Source organism: Beauveria bassiana, assembly GCF_000280675.1.
Source record: "Beauveria bassiana ARSEF 2860 unplaced genomic scaffold BBA_S00004, whole genome shotgun sequence".
In the NCBI taxonomy this organism is placed as follows: domain Eukaryota; kingdom Fungi; phylum Ascomycota; class Sordariomycetes; order Hypocreales; family Cordycipitaceae; genus Beauveria; species Beauveria bassiana.
Window position 1 is genome coordinate 968,121 of NW_007930839.1, and position 13,738 is coordinate 981,858.

General features: G+C 55.6%; 6 protein-coding genes across 6 annotated transcripts; 3 read left to right on the plus strand and 3 right to left on the minus strand.

The window, feature by feature from the left end:
* Positions 1-508: 508 nt before the first annotated feature.
* Positions 509-1,639, plus strand: BBA_02100 (uncharacterized protein; the record flags this gene model as incomplete). Its single annotated transcript, XM_008597197.1, has 1 exon — positions 509-1,639. The coding sequence occupies one exon, from the start codon at positions 509-511 to the stop codon at positions 1,637-1,639; it is 1,131 nt and encodes a 376-aa protein (XP_008595419.1).
* Positions 1,640-2,003: 364 nt separating this feature from the next.
* On the minus strand, positions 2,004-3,825 carry BBA_02101 (1-pyrroline-5-carboxylate dehydrogenase; the record flags this gene model as incomplete). The annotated part of the gene is made up of 3 exons (XM_008597198.1): positions 2,004-3,497; positions 3,549-3,656; positions 3,709-3,825. The coding sequence occupies 3 exons, from the start codon at positions 3,823-3,825 to the stop codon at positions 2,004-2,006; spliced, it is 1,719 nt and encodes a 572-aa protein (XP_008595420.1).
* An 813-nt stretch (positions 3,826-4,638) lies between these two features.
* Positions 4,639-6,973, minus strand: BBA_02102 (transcription factor btf3; the record flags this gene model as incomplete). The annotated part of the gene is made up of 4 exons (XM_008597199.1): positions 4,639-5,445; positions 5,491-5,813; positions 5,864-5,999; positions 6,044-6,973. The coding sequence occupies 4 exons, from the start codon at positions 6,971-6,973 to the stop codon at positions 4,639-4,641; spliced, it is 2,196 nt and encodes a 731-aa protein (XP_008595421.1).
* A 580-nt stretch (positions 6,974-7,553) lies between these two features.
* BBA_02103 (spindle assembly checkpoint kinase) lies at positions 7,554-8,362 on the plus strand (the record flags this gene model as incomplete). The annotated part of the gene is made up of 2 exons (XM_008597200.1): positions 7,554-8,280; positions 8,334-8,362. 2 exons carry the CDS (start codon positions 7,554-7,556, stop codon positions 8,360-8,362), a joined length of 756 nt encoding a protein of 251 aa, XP_008595422.1.
* A 1,152-nt stretch (positions 8,363-9,514) lies between these two features.
* BBA_02104 (transcription initiation factor IIF) lies at positions 9,515-11,923 on the plus strand (the record flags this gene model as incomplete). Its single annotated transcript, XM_008597201.1, has 4 exons — positions 9,515-10,112; positions 10,178-10,380; positions 10,440-10,775; positions 10,967-11,923. The coding sequence occupies 4 exons, from the start codon at positions 9,515-9,517 to the stop codon at positions 11,921-11,923; spliced, it is 2,094 nt and encodes a 697-aa protein (XP_008595423.1).
* Positions 11,924-12,895: 972 nt separating this feature from the next.
* On the minus strand, positions 12,896-13,354 carry BBA_02105 (uncharacterized protein; the record flags this gene model as incomplete). Its single annotated transcript, XM_008597202.1, has 1 exon — positions 12,896-13,354. One exon carries the CDS (start codon positions 13,352-13,354, stop codon positions 12,896-12,898), a length of 459 nt encoding a protein of 152 aa, XP_008595424.1.
* Positions 13,355-13,738: the final 384 nt, after the last annotated feature.

Genomic DNA, 13,738 nt, shown 5'->3' on the forward strand with positions numbered 1-13,738 from the left:
AAAAAAAAAGTCCCGAAAAGCCCCTCAACGCTCTGCGGAGTAACGAGCTGAGCTCGGACAACATGGCGGTAATATCGTCATCCGGGTATGTGCCGGGACGAATAAAACCCGCTACGGATATAGCCTCTATCAGTTGCGGCACAAGTGAGACCATGACGACCATAATTTCTTTTCGCACGGCACAAAATCACGCACTTTGGAATCATATACAGAACAAGAGTATCACAAAGCCCAATCAGAGTAAAAACACCAGAGTAAAAACCTGAAGGAAAAAAGAAAAAAAGGAAAAACGTCCGGCAAAGAGGGATCATTAATTGTGCTTCGCCGTCTGTTTTCCGCATCCCTCTCTCCCTCTCAAGAGGGGCTTCCTAAAATCGACCCCGCTACCTAGAAATTGCTGCCGCCGCCGCCCGCCCGCCGCCGCCGCCGCCCTCCTCCTCCGCCTCCGCAACTGTTGCTCCTCCCGTCGCTACGGAGGCAGCAGCAGCAGCAGCAGCAGTAGGCAGCGATGCATATTATGCAACATCCTAATCCTGCCGCGCAGGCGCAGGCGCAGGCTGGAACCGACGCCGCGCAAACACAAAGCGTCGCACCGATGCATAACGGCATGCAGCAGCAGTACCAGCAGCACCAGGAGCAGCCTCGAATACCCCACGGCGGCTATGAGCCTGCTGCTGCTGCCGCCGCTCTGCAGCCGTCGCATCAACCGACGCAGCAAACGCCGATGCCGCAGCACCAACACCAACACCACCAACAACAGCACCGCCGTTATGCGCCGGCCAGCTCGCCGACATTCTCCTCGGTTTCGTCCTCGACCGTTAGTGGTGCCGGCGTCAGTGCCGGTGGCGCCACGAGCGCAGCCAGCCCCTCGGCCGCGCCCGTCGGCCGCCTTGGCCACGTCCTGCACACCATGCAACAGACGGGCTTCCACGCCTGGGGCTTCGTCATCTACCGGGGGTGCTCCTACGCCGACGACGCCGCCTGGCAACGCTTCATCGCCTACATGAAGCAAGAAGTCCACAACACGCTCCTCGCCACGCCGCGTCTACCCCCCTCCTCCTCCACCACCACCACCCCAACAGCCACATCCACCTCCGCCACCTCCACCACCACTACCTCGCTATTAGACACTTCGGGCCGGCAGCTCGCTCCCTATCTCGAATGGACCGTCATCGAGGACCCGCGCCTCGAAAACGCCTCCAAGGACGCCGTCCGCGCCCACTTTGCCTCGTGGGCCGCCGCGCGCTCCCCGCGCCGCGACGGCCCCGGCGCCGACGGGCCCTTTATCGAGTCGCACGTCCCGCGCTTCATGTACTGCGTCTACGTCGACCAGCGCTGCCTGCGCACCCTCGCCGCCTTTGACGACTGGCTGCGCCTCGACCGCAACGGGCCCATGCAGTACCTCGCCTGCGCCCTCGTCGACAAGAACTGTCCGCCCGGCGGCGAGGGCGCCGCCGGCATGCCGCTGGTCGATGGCTGCGACCGCTACTACACCGGCTGGATGTACGCGCACGTCGGCTCGCTGCCGGAGCTGTACAACACGCTCGGCCATCAGAGGCTCATCTCGGGACCCAATAATTATGCGCGGCCCCCGAGGATATACCCGGGTCATCTGTACGGCGCTTCCGTGCCGCCGTGAATAGAAGGGGGTTTGTTGGAGAGGTAAAACGGAGAGAGAGAGAGAGAGAGTTGGGCGCCGGAAAAGGTTTTGGCGCGGTTACGTTTATGATATACCAGGATGCCCGCCGAGGCCCGGGCTGCATATTTGTCATTCTATATACCATAGTTTAGCCTGCGTTGAAAGTTATAAAAGTTTCTTGGTTTCTTGACAGCGGCAGACGCACATTTATACACATGATTTTGACACGAGGTTACAAGTACAAGCACACTGTGACGAGTAAACTATATATATTAAGGTGACATTGCAAATGGCTTCAGTTGCAATCAATAACTTGCATTCGCTAGTGCTCATAATACATGGGATTTCCAAATTTCTTTTGCGTCTAAGCCTCGTTGGAGGGATACTCGACCTTTGTGGTTGCGTTAAACTCCTCCTTGATGATGCGAATGTTGGTGAAGCGGGTAATGATGTGGCTGCTGCCTGCCTTGTCGTCGGTACCCGAGGCGCGCGCACCACCAAACGCCTGCTGGCCAACAACAGCACCGGTGCTCTTGCAGTTGACGTAAAAGTTTCCGGCGGCATTGCGGAGCTTCTCCTCAACGTCGCGGATAATGGTGCGATCGGCGGCAAAGACGGAACCAGTCAGACCATATTCGGTCGTGGTATCGACAAGCTCGCAAACCTTGGATAGGGCATCGGGGGCAGCGTCGTCGTAGACGTATGCGGTGATGATGGGACCGAAGAATTCGGTCTTGAGGAAGCTGTGGGTGGGGTTGGTGGTCTCGTAAACGGTGGGCTTGACAAAGTAGCCCTTGGACTTGTCATATGTACCGCCAGTGAGTAGCTTGAGCTCCTTGTCGTTCTTGGCCTGGTCAATGGCACCAGAGAGCTTCTTGAACGAACCCTCGTGAATGACGGGGCCAACAAAGTTGGTGTGATCTTGAGGAGCGCCCTGCTTGAGCTTCTCCGTCTCCTCGACGAGGATCTTCTTGAACTCGGGCCAGATGGACTTGGCAACGTAAATTCGCGAGGTGGCAGAGCACTTTTGGCCCTGGTACTCGAAAGCACCACGGACCGTCTGGATGGCGGCGTTGTGGACATCGGCGGTCTGGTGGACAAGGTGGAAGTTCTTGCCGCCAGTCTCACCAACGATGCGGGGGTACGAGCGGTAGCGGCCCTCGCTAACACCCTGGCCAATGGCACCGTACAGCTTGCGGAACACGGCGGTGGAACCAGTGTAGTGCAGAGAAGCAAATTCCTTGTGGGCGAGAACTGTCTTGGTAATCTGCTCGGGGTTACCAGGAATGAACTGGATGACGTCTTTGGGGAGGCCGGCCTCGAGCAGGATCTGGTAGACGAGCCAGTTGGAAGCAATGGCATAGTCGGAGGGCTTCCACAGCACAACGTTGCCCATCAGGGCGGGGGTGCCAACGAGGTTACCGGAGATGGCGGTAAAGTTAAAGGGGGAAACGGCGTAGACGAAGCCTTCGAGAGGGCGGTACTCGAGGCGGTTCCAGACACCATTGGAATTGTGAACGGGCTGCTCGTTGTAGAGCTCGTTGGCGTAGTGGACGGCGAAGCGGAAGAAGTCAGCCAGCTCGGCGGCGGCGTCAATCTCGGCCTGCCAGGCGTTCTTGCCCTGACCGAGCATGGTGGCGGCCATAATGTCGTATCGGTACTTGTTGGCGATGAGGTCGGCGGCCTTGAGGAAGATGGCAGCGCGGTCGGCGAAGGGGAGATTCTCCCACGCGGGCTTGGCGGCGAGGGCAGCCTCGATGGCCTTGTTGACGTCGGCATTGGTGGCCGTGTGGTAGTTGGCCACGACGCTGGCATGCTCGGCGGGGTTGTTCTGGGTAGAGGGAGAGGACGATCGGACCTGAACATGTTAGAGAAAGCCAGAGGCGAATGGCTGTAGCGCGACACGTACCTCCTTGCCGTTGACGACGACGGGAACGTCCAACGGTAGAGACTTTTGCATCTTCTCGAGAGCAGCAGTCAGGCCAGCACGCTGGGCGGAACCCTTGGCGTAGTGGTGCTAGAGAGAAAGGTCAGCAGCCATTGGAAAATATGGCCATCAATCAACGTACGTTGGGCTCGTTGTAGACGGCGGGCGACTTGAACGAGGCCATCGAAGCAACGGAGCGAGCCTGGACGGCGCGGCCAGCCACGCGGAGGCCGGCCTTGCGGAATACGGCGGATTGCATCATGTCTGAAAACTATGTGTTGAAATCAAAGAGACCTCGACAATTGAAGGTGCAGAAAGAGATGGTGTGGAGGACAGAAAATGTGGCCGGCATGGGGGTGATGAACGTCGGAAGCACAATGTTTTACTTCTCGTAACTACCACCCGACATCGCCACAACAGCAACACCAACTAAGCTGTTTTAGCTGGGCAACTGGGGAGAGCTGCCAAAAAAGAAAAATTACAGCGGTCTTGGTGGGCCGGCTTAGCACGGTCTAGCACACTGCGGGGGTCATAGTGGGGCATGACCCCAGCCCGGAGCGCTGTATTCGGGGGAGTTGGAGACTCGGGGGACCGCTGAAGGGGCACACTGAGCTCGGAAGCCGCACCAGGCACACCACGTTCGCAGGTTTCAGTCAAATGGCTGGGAAACCACCGGTCTCGCTCCCCACCCGGCGTTTGACTCGCCGCAGCCACCCGGCTACGGGGTACATGTCAGAATGATGAAAAATCGGGTAATGGAGTCAGGGCCTCTTGCAGACGAAGAGGGAAGCAGACACTAGGATATTAACAGACTGTACGTCTAGCTACCTATGCATGCCTCAAAGCACATCGCAGGAAAAGACTTGCAGATTAATGCAGCTGGTGTAGTACAAGATTCAACTGAACACGACAAAGGAAAAAGAAGGACCTTGTTAGTCCCAGGTATCTCAAGCTCCCAGAACCCACGCCACGCCCCACCCGGAAGACCTCACCGACTCGGACACAACCTCCGGCCGCCACGAAAATTCATCAAGTCACAATGCTAGCGTCATCTTGATCGGCTCTGCATAATTTATGACCGGGGTACATTACCGGCCCCTTTGCGCAATACCGGCACCGTCAGACCGTACGCCTGCGTGGGACCCTCGGCGTCATGCTGATCCTTTTCGACATTGATGCGAATGTCCAGGCTGCCGTCGTTGCCCTGGCCAAACGCGTCGCTCGCCGCCTTGTGCTCCGTCCCGGCTCCGACCTCGCCCTTGTGCATCTGCGCGTGGCCGTCCTTGCCAGCAAAGCTCTTCGTCTCCGTCTCGCCGTTGGTTAGCGGCGCCTGGTTGTTGGGCGAATTTTCCGTAATCATGGCAAAGTTGCGGCTGGGCATGGTGCACTTGTTGTGATTGGCCGTCTTGGGTGTGCTGCCGGGATCCCTGTCGAAGAGGTCCAGCATGGTCTCGTCCGTGTGCGCGTCCAGATGGTGTATCTTGTTGCGCCGCGCAAGCAAGTTGGCAACCGCCTGCGGCGGAGGCTTGTTTACAATGGCCGACGATACAACGTTGGCCATGTATCGGTGGTCTTCCTCGACCGGGATCTTGAGCTTGGGGTTCGAGTAGAAGCGACCGAGCGCCGCCAGATGTACATCGCCGCCGAGAATTGTCACGCGAACATTGTATTCCGCGGCAATTTGTTGCATGCTCTCAATGAGCTCCCGGCGCTCAACCTTGTGTGTCTTGGCAGTGTAGTGGTCGTCGAGATCGTCGAGAAGATCAACGCTGCCGTCGAAGTGATTGAACAGACCACCACCGATTCCGAAGCGGCGACTCAGAAACTTGATAGGCCCAATGATCGGGCTTCGAAGGATGTTTTCCAACCAGGTGAGACGCTAATCGGTCAGCTTCGTCGGCAGTGTTTGGAAAGGTATACGAACCGGATACGCAATGGGAATACCCAGCAACAGAATAAGATGTTGGATGGGCTGCTCCGAGTCGGCGGCAGCCTGCAGCTCATCGCGAAGGCGCTGGTACAACAGCTTGTACGTCTCGGGATAGTTGACCTGGTGGCGCGTACGCTCTGTTCGCGCATCTATACCGAGCATGGCCATGCGTGCGCCGAGGCGCGCATACATGTTGAATGATCGTTCGGCAACGTACGGACCAGGCTTGGCGCCGATGATGTACTGCGAACCGGGTCTCTGCTCGGCGACGAATGTGTTCACAAGCTGCGCCGGATCAGCCCCCTCGCCGTGAAAGTCTATCTCGTCAGTGGCCACCCGGTACAACCTGAGGAGCTGAAAGTCTTACCGGATGTATATGTCGAGGCCGGCGGCGCTAGGTGGTGCTGGAAGAGCATGTAGTACTTGTGCGCGGTACCACCAATGCCGCGGAATACATCGCAGGTCATGAAGTCGCTAACGTAGGATCCGAAACCGTCGATGATCTAGTTTGTCAGCATTGTTTGGACCTCGTGAGATGGGCACGTACATCATGATCGTCCCAGATGTTGACCTGGGGAATCTGCCCATTGGCTATGGCAAAGGGCGCAGTATTATACCAGCGAAGGTAATTGTGGAGATAGTAGTCGTCGCACTCGGCTCGTAGCTTTTCGGAAAAGGGAAACTCCCGTCTCTTTTTAGGATTCGAGATGTCAGTCCAAGGGCGCAGCGGGCCGCCGACTCGAATGCCGTCGTTATAAATCTGGTCGCCGCCACCGAGCATGACGTGGAATGGGGCCACGTCGTGCTTGCGCAAGACGTCCTTCCAGAGAGGCGTGCCGCTGTAAGCCTCTTCGTCGGTGCCGACGCTGAAGCCGTTGCACGAGTGAAACATGATGCGCATGGACTCGCCGGCGGCCGGGATGGAGAAGTGGTTGACTGGGGGTTTGTCGGCGCTGGAGAATCGCAAACCCGGAAGCTCGTAAGCATATTGAATCTCGAAAAGCTCCATGGGCACGCGAAGGTCGAAACGCCAGAACGTGTTGCGCGGGTCAGAGTAGAGTCGAAAGCCTTGGATCTGCTGCGCTGACTCGCCGGACGCTTGCGCGACATCTTCACCACGGGCGCCGACTCGCTGCAGGCGCAGCGTCGGCACCGAAGCCTGCTCCTTGCCGCCGCCGTTGAGGACAACGAGCACGCTGCCTTCCCAATGGCCGTCCTGCATGTGGCAGTAGTTGAGCAGAGGCCCGCAAACGACCTCGCCGGCGTCGGCGCTGGAGACGGGACTGTCGCCGTTGAGACCCTGGGGCGCAGCAGCGTCAATGTGCGCCTGCGCGGCGGTGGCATCTGGATGCTCGTGGGAAACGGCGTGGCGGGCAAAGGAGGAGGACTCTTGATGACGCCAGCGGCTAGCTGAGGAATACGGGTTCTGGGGAGTGCCCTGAGCGCGAAGCGCCGACTGCGGCTGCGCGTCGGACATGATGAGATCTCGCCAGCGCTATACAGGGATTGAGGAGGCGGCGCAGGTGCAGGAAGCGCAAAGCTGGAACGGTTGGGTAAAGGAGCGGATGGCGAGAATCGAGAAAGACAGGACGGAAGGAGGATCTACAGGAACGAGGGATGAAAAACAATGCCAAGCAAACCAAGCAGCTGGCAGATGGATGATGATGTAAGTGGGCGCGCGGACGCTACCTCGGTACCCTTGCAATAATACCTACCTGGAAGGTGCCGTTGTGACGGCTTGAGGCTAATTAAAGCATGTTTACTGGGCACTTTGGAGCCTGATCAGCCAAAGCTCCGACGGATTAGAGATGGCAGGCCAATGAGTGGATGGCAAGCCTCTTTTGTGGCCCCTTGCAGGCGCCAATGGCGCTGCGGGTGAGGTTTACGCCGCTCCTGATTGGTGAAGAGGCCCGAGGTAGTGGAACCGTACGACAGCTGGTAAATTATGGTACACCAGTACGAACTAAAAGGCGCCAAAGGACCCAAATCCGTGCAGCGGGCACTCAAAGTACGCGTGTCACGCATTCCTTCGCCCAAAAAATTCATCTGCGACCGCGATGGCTTACAACAAGATCCAGTACCCCCCAGGATTTGGGCTGAAGGACGTCGTAGCTTGGGGAAGCACTGGTCTCGTTGTCCTTGATTCGGCCTCGCAAACAGTCATAAAAACACCCTTTAGCCCAGAGAACGAGATTCTGATTCGGAGAGAACAGGAGATTTACGAGAGGTTAGCTAAACGAGGGAAGCACCCGGGTACGCTATCATACTTTGGCGAAGTCAACGGAGGCGGAATTCGTCTTGAGTTTGCACCGAAACTTGATCTGCATTCCTTCCTTCGCCATCAAAGCGTCAATCTAGATCTCGCTCTTGATTGGATGATCCAGCTCGCCGATGCTCTCGCTTTTATCCACGACGCAGGAATCATCCACGGTGATCTCACGAGTGCAAACGTATTCATAGACGACGGAATGAATGTCAGAATTGCCGATTTTGCAGGATCATCGATTGACCTATCGCCGCTCCTTGTCGAAGTCACTACCAGCCATCAATACCCAGGAAATCTCTTGTCACCGCAAGGCGATATTTTCGCGTTGGGCTCGATACTATACGAAGTCACAGCTGGAAAGAGGCCATACGTCGGGCTCAGCGATACTACTATCCAGTCAAGGTTTCAGAAGGGAGACTTTCCTGAGGTATCCTCTATAGGCAGCCTTGGGCATGTTATTGTGACCTGTTGGAACGGTGGCTACGAGGATGGTAAAGCTTTGGTGAACGATCTTCAAGGTTAGTGACAGAATTATGTGACTTTCATGCATTAGCTAACTCTGACTACGTAGCGATTCGAGAGAATACTCTAGGGTCGTAAAACGTTTGGTTAAGTCCCACAGGACCTACTTGTAGAGTCGTAGCGCATCCACTTAGCCCGTACCAGCCAAGTTCAAACTAATACAATGCGAGTGTCCATCTCGCGGGATATCGTGTAGGTATATCTTCATTATGAAATAGCATAGTTGGAATAATGTAAATTATTGTGACTAGCATTATGATGTGTCTTTAAAACACGATTTGTAAAGAGCACAACTATGGCTCGACCGAAGAACCCTCAAGCCTCATCCGAATTCACCGCAAGCGAGAAAAGACGGATGGCGTTTAAGAAGTTTAGCTACACTTTCTGTCCACATTACTGCCTCTCTTCTTTTTTTTTTTTTTTGTTTTTTTGTTCGATTCGCCCGTTGCAGACACGAATCTGGCTGTGGGATAGAGCAACAATTAGAGACTCTTGGTGGAGCATCCAATAGACTGGATTAGTTTCTTGATTTTTGGTCAAGTGTCGTTTAAACTGGATTTGATCATCTAAGGCAGCCTCGGTTACTGTTGGAAATAGACTGTTGGGTCTAACGTACTTTAGGGCGGCATGCCGTTTTCATCAATGTAAAGTTTGGCATCAGCCATTGTCTCCTTATATAAATAGTCTGAGGCGTCTGTGTAGTAATCTAATGTGGTTAGGGGAGGTGCAAGAGGAGATGTCATTAAGGGGATGGGCGAATTGTATACATGATCAGAGGAAAAAACAGCATTACGATATGGAGGTCGAACTCGAAGCGGAGAGCTCGAGTCATCAGTACGATTGATGTCGTTGATGGCAAGGTAGAAATAAATGGTGGAAGCATATCGCAAGTAATTGGCCGAAGTGAGGGCAAGGCAATTTGCTTCCTCGCTGTGATCTGTAGATTGAGGCAATCATTTAAGTTTAGCGCCAATGGCAAGCGTCTTGCAGGAGCCCCTCAGATAAATCACGCTGCTCTTTTGCCTTTGATCAAATTTTGTCCTGATTTCCAGTCTCCATCATCAACGTCTGCCTGTACAAGTGTGGGTCCACTCGACGACGTCGCGCAGCGTCATTCCGCAACGCTCACAATCTCCTCGAGCACCAACCGAGCCCATCACGCTTCATCGCGCGCTTCGCCACTCTGCGCCCTCAACGCGCACCTCGACCATCTCGCCCCCATCTTTCATCATGGCGGATAATGGCTTCATCAAGCCCGACCCGGACGCGCAGGCGACCCCACCCCTCGATGACGAAGACCTCTTTGAAGACGCAGGCGACCTCGAGTTTTACGACAAGAACCTCGCCAACACATACGAAACGCTGTACCTGGCGCGAATCCCGCGCTACATGTGGGAGGCGTGGCAGAAGCTGATTGAGCGCCTCGACGACGACGACGAGGTGCAGATTGGCACGCTGCGCACCTGGAACGAGCCTGGCGAGACTGATGATAATGGCAACGTCGGGCCCGAAACGACCAAGCTGCGCATGCTGCTTGACCCAGGCTGCGACGAGCACCACGCACTCCCTCGCGAGTATGACCTCGATGTTCTCGACCGCGACGTCCGCAACCACTTCATCTTCACCGAGGAAGACCTCCCCAGCTACAAGGCCAAGAACAAGGAGCGTCAGGACCAGATCAATGCTGGCATCCCCGCGCACATTTTGCGGCAAAAGGAAGCGGCGGCAACTGCTGCTGCTTCTGCTGCTGCTGGCGGCGTTGGACCACAGAGGAACACGTATGATCGCAAAAGTCGCTTCCAGCCATATTATCGCAAAGCGATTCCGAGTAAGGCCCTCCGTCTTGTCCGATGGCTCAATGAAGACAAACCAATCACTGACTCGGTGACGCAGAGAAGACAAAGATATTTGGCAAGATTCACTACGATGTGCGAGTTGAGCCGCGCAACACGGGAGAGGAGGAGCGCTACCTCGGACAACAGCTCTTCCAGGCCGAACACTCGAAAGCCAAGCTCCAGATTATCAGCAGAAACACGGCGTCGTCCATCATCAACCCCGGCACCGCTGGCGCCGTTGGCTGGGCTGGCAACTTTATCGTACGAAATAACTTGTTTGCTTCCTTCATCACGTATGATACAGCTAACAATTCATGTAGAAAAACACCCCTTCGCTTGTTAAGCCCAAAAAGGGCGAGAATTTCAAGGCTGCCCGCATTCCCAAGAACCAACTTCTCGATCTCATTTTCGATTGCTTCCGCCAGTATCAGTACTGGTCCATGAAGGCGCTCCGCCAGCGCACGCAGCAGCCCGACTCGTACCTGCGCCAGGTCCTCGAGGAGGTTGCCGTGCTCAACAAGTCGGGGCCCTTTGCTAACCACTACTGCCTGAGCGAGGCATACCGCGACAAGGCCGGCAACGAATCCAGAGAGGCTGCTGCTGCCGAGGCGGCTGATGATGGCGACGACGATGAGCCCGAGGAGATGGAGGATGTGGTGCTTTCTTAACTGAACAAAATTGTACACTTGGAGTATGGCGTTTGGACATGATCATAATCTAATAGAAGTTTCTTATCCCTTTTTTTTTTCATCTTCTAATTAGTATGACGAGATGGTGATATCATTAGTGCAATTCGTCAAGTTGTAGCCTCCGCCGCCCCATTTTACCGTCTACATCTGTCGTTCAGCATCTCCAGCTTTACATCTCCAGCTTTACATCTCCAGCTTTACATTACATCTCTAGCTTTGCCTCTGCAGGCGCAGCAATGCTGCGTGCCCACCGCCGCGCACTCTCCAATATGCATCTCGTTTTCGACTTTGACGGCACCATCACCCTTCGCGACACCATCGGCCACCTCGCCCGCGCAGGCGTCGCTGCGCAAAAGCTCAGTCGCGGGGCCAACCTCGAGCCCGCCTGGGACGCGCTCCTCCAGGCGTACCTCGCCGACAACGACGCGTACCGCGCGCAATTTGACACGCCGGCCGCGCGCACCACGGCCGCGCAGGAGCTCCGCTTCCTCAGCGGCCTTGCGGACGTGGAGCGCGCGTCCCTGCGGCGTGTCGGCGAAGCTGCCCTCTTCAAAGGCCTAGGCCCGGCCGCTATGCGGCGTATCGGCGCTGATGCCGTGGCAAACGGCGACGTGCAGCTCCGGCCGGGGTTGGCTCGTCTCGTCGCGCGCGCGCGTGAAAAGGGCTGGTCTGTCAGCGTCGTCTCTGTCAACTGGTCCTCCGAGTTTATCCGCGGTGTCGTCGGCGACGTCCTGCGCGACGACGGCGACGGCGACGGCGACGGCGACGAAGTGGTTTCAAACTCGACGCGGGAAGAGGATGGGGTTATTCGCGGACCGGACGTGCTGGAGGGGGCGCTGCTCGTGACCGCGCCGGACAAGGCCCTCGCGATGCAGAGGCTGCGAGGCGGCGGGGGCGGCGGGCCGCTCGTCTACTTTGGCGACTCGACGACTGACCTGGCGTGCTTGATGGAGGCGGACCGCGGGGTGGTGCTGGCGGCGGCAGAGGGTGAGGGCGCTTTGTTGACGACGATGAAGAGGTTGGGCTTGGAGGTGCCGCCGGTCGAGGCGAAGAAGAAGACGGGGTGGGCGCGGACATTTGATGAGGTGCTGGACAGCGATTTTCTGAGTGAATGAAACCCCTTGTGTGCATTGTTCCGGATCTACCCTTTGACCCATCTTCTCGGACAATAAAGCTCTGCAAATGAGAAACCTCGCAGTTTCCATTGTCTTCTACTGCTTGCTAGTTACTCACCACCGAAAAATAAGAAGAAAAGAACTACATAAAGCGCTGAATGTGCCGGTGTAGTCTCATCTACAGCGGCCAGCACTTTGGCATTAGTCGGTGCGTGCTCGTCTGCGACGCCATTGCGTGTCCCCAGGCCGACGTCCATCTTGAGGGCTGCGAGCCGGCCGCCGCGTGCAGCTAGCTACCGGGGCTTCGACCCGTGAGCGGAGGCTCCTACGAAACCGGCAATGCGGTTGCGACGTTTTGTGACGGAGCCGCCGCAGAAAAGAAAGGAGGAGGGTGCGGGCTAGATATGTTTGTGCTTCGTCGACATCACTGGCATTGAACTAAATGATGCTTGAATTTTATTGGGGTTTCTGCTGGCATTGACATGATAGAGTAAGGAGCGTTTGGGAGAGACGGCTGGCTGTGTTTGCTGATGTAGACATTGTTGCAGCTTTGAGAAGCCAATTGGTTCACAGTTTACCCTCAATTGGAAGTGATCAATATCTTTGAATAAAACGCGCGTTTAATATAGCTAGCAATTGTTTCCCGCTCTCTCTCTCTCTCTCCAATAACAAAGCAATGGCGTCCATAGGCTTCAAGAGCTCTTCCGTTTCGTCAAAATGAAGACCTCAAGAGTAGTAGTTCGTTGATAGCAAATCTTTGAAAGCTCGGTGAAAAGAGCAAATTGTTTCATTTCGGATCCTTATCCAATGTATCTGTCCGCGGTGTTGGAGCTAAAGACGCTCGTCACAGGAAGCAGTATCCAGAGTTGTGGCATGCATTGCCATCATTTCTTCCGAGTTGAAGAGTTTCCAAGAGCTTTGGCTGCTCGACGTCTCGCAAACTAGGTGAGCGATGAAGCAACTTGTTCCAAATTATAATGCATTCTGGAGCTGATGCGCCTGGTGCTCGAGTTGTTCCAATGCACCACGAAGCTCCGTGCCGAACCGGTCGTATTCATCGCAAAGCGTGTTATATTCCGTCAGGCGACTCTTGAATTCGTCCACCTTCTCCTCTAGCTTCGGTAAAGCATCTTTCAGAGCCCCGAGTTTTATTGCATGGCCCCCTGGGCGACCAGGATCGGCCAGTATTCTCTGCCAATATTCGATTAGCTCCCGGAGGAGCTCGTTCTTTTCCGTGAGGAGAGGCAAAATACCCCTGATTAATCGGCTTGTTTGCGTGTTCATTAAGGCGTTGGCGTGATCTGAGAGCTGGCTCAGGGCCAGCCTTGTGGCCTCCAATTCGTCCGCGTCCGGAATATCTCCGTGTTTAGGATCCAAGTTGTGGCGGATCGTAACGAGTTGCTCCGCCAGCTCTGTCAATTGCATAGCCATCTTGGTGGCTCTTTCAGAAGAGAGCGGAAATCACAATTGATGGCTGTGAGACCTTAAAGTGGCTTCGGCTCCTGAGAGGGCGGCGTTGAAAAGGTGCAGGATCAAAGTGAAAGGATTTTTTTTTGGCATTCAGCAAAATGGAGGGAACCGCATGAACTGATTCTGCTGCAACAAACGGAGCACACCTATGGTCATCGGCAAAGTGAAAAGGGAGCATTCAAACGAACCTTGGCCACATGCCAAGACGTGCGTTTGCTGCAATACTAATACCCAACGAGCTTGGTCTTTGCGCGTCAATTTTCGTGTCATCTTTTGCTTCAGCAAGTGAAAAGTCAGCAGAAGTGGTAGCAGACCTCAAAGTAGAGGCGTCGGCCTCGCGGCTGT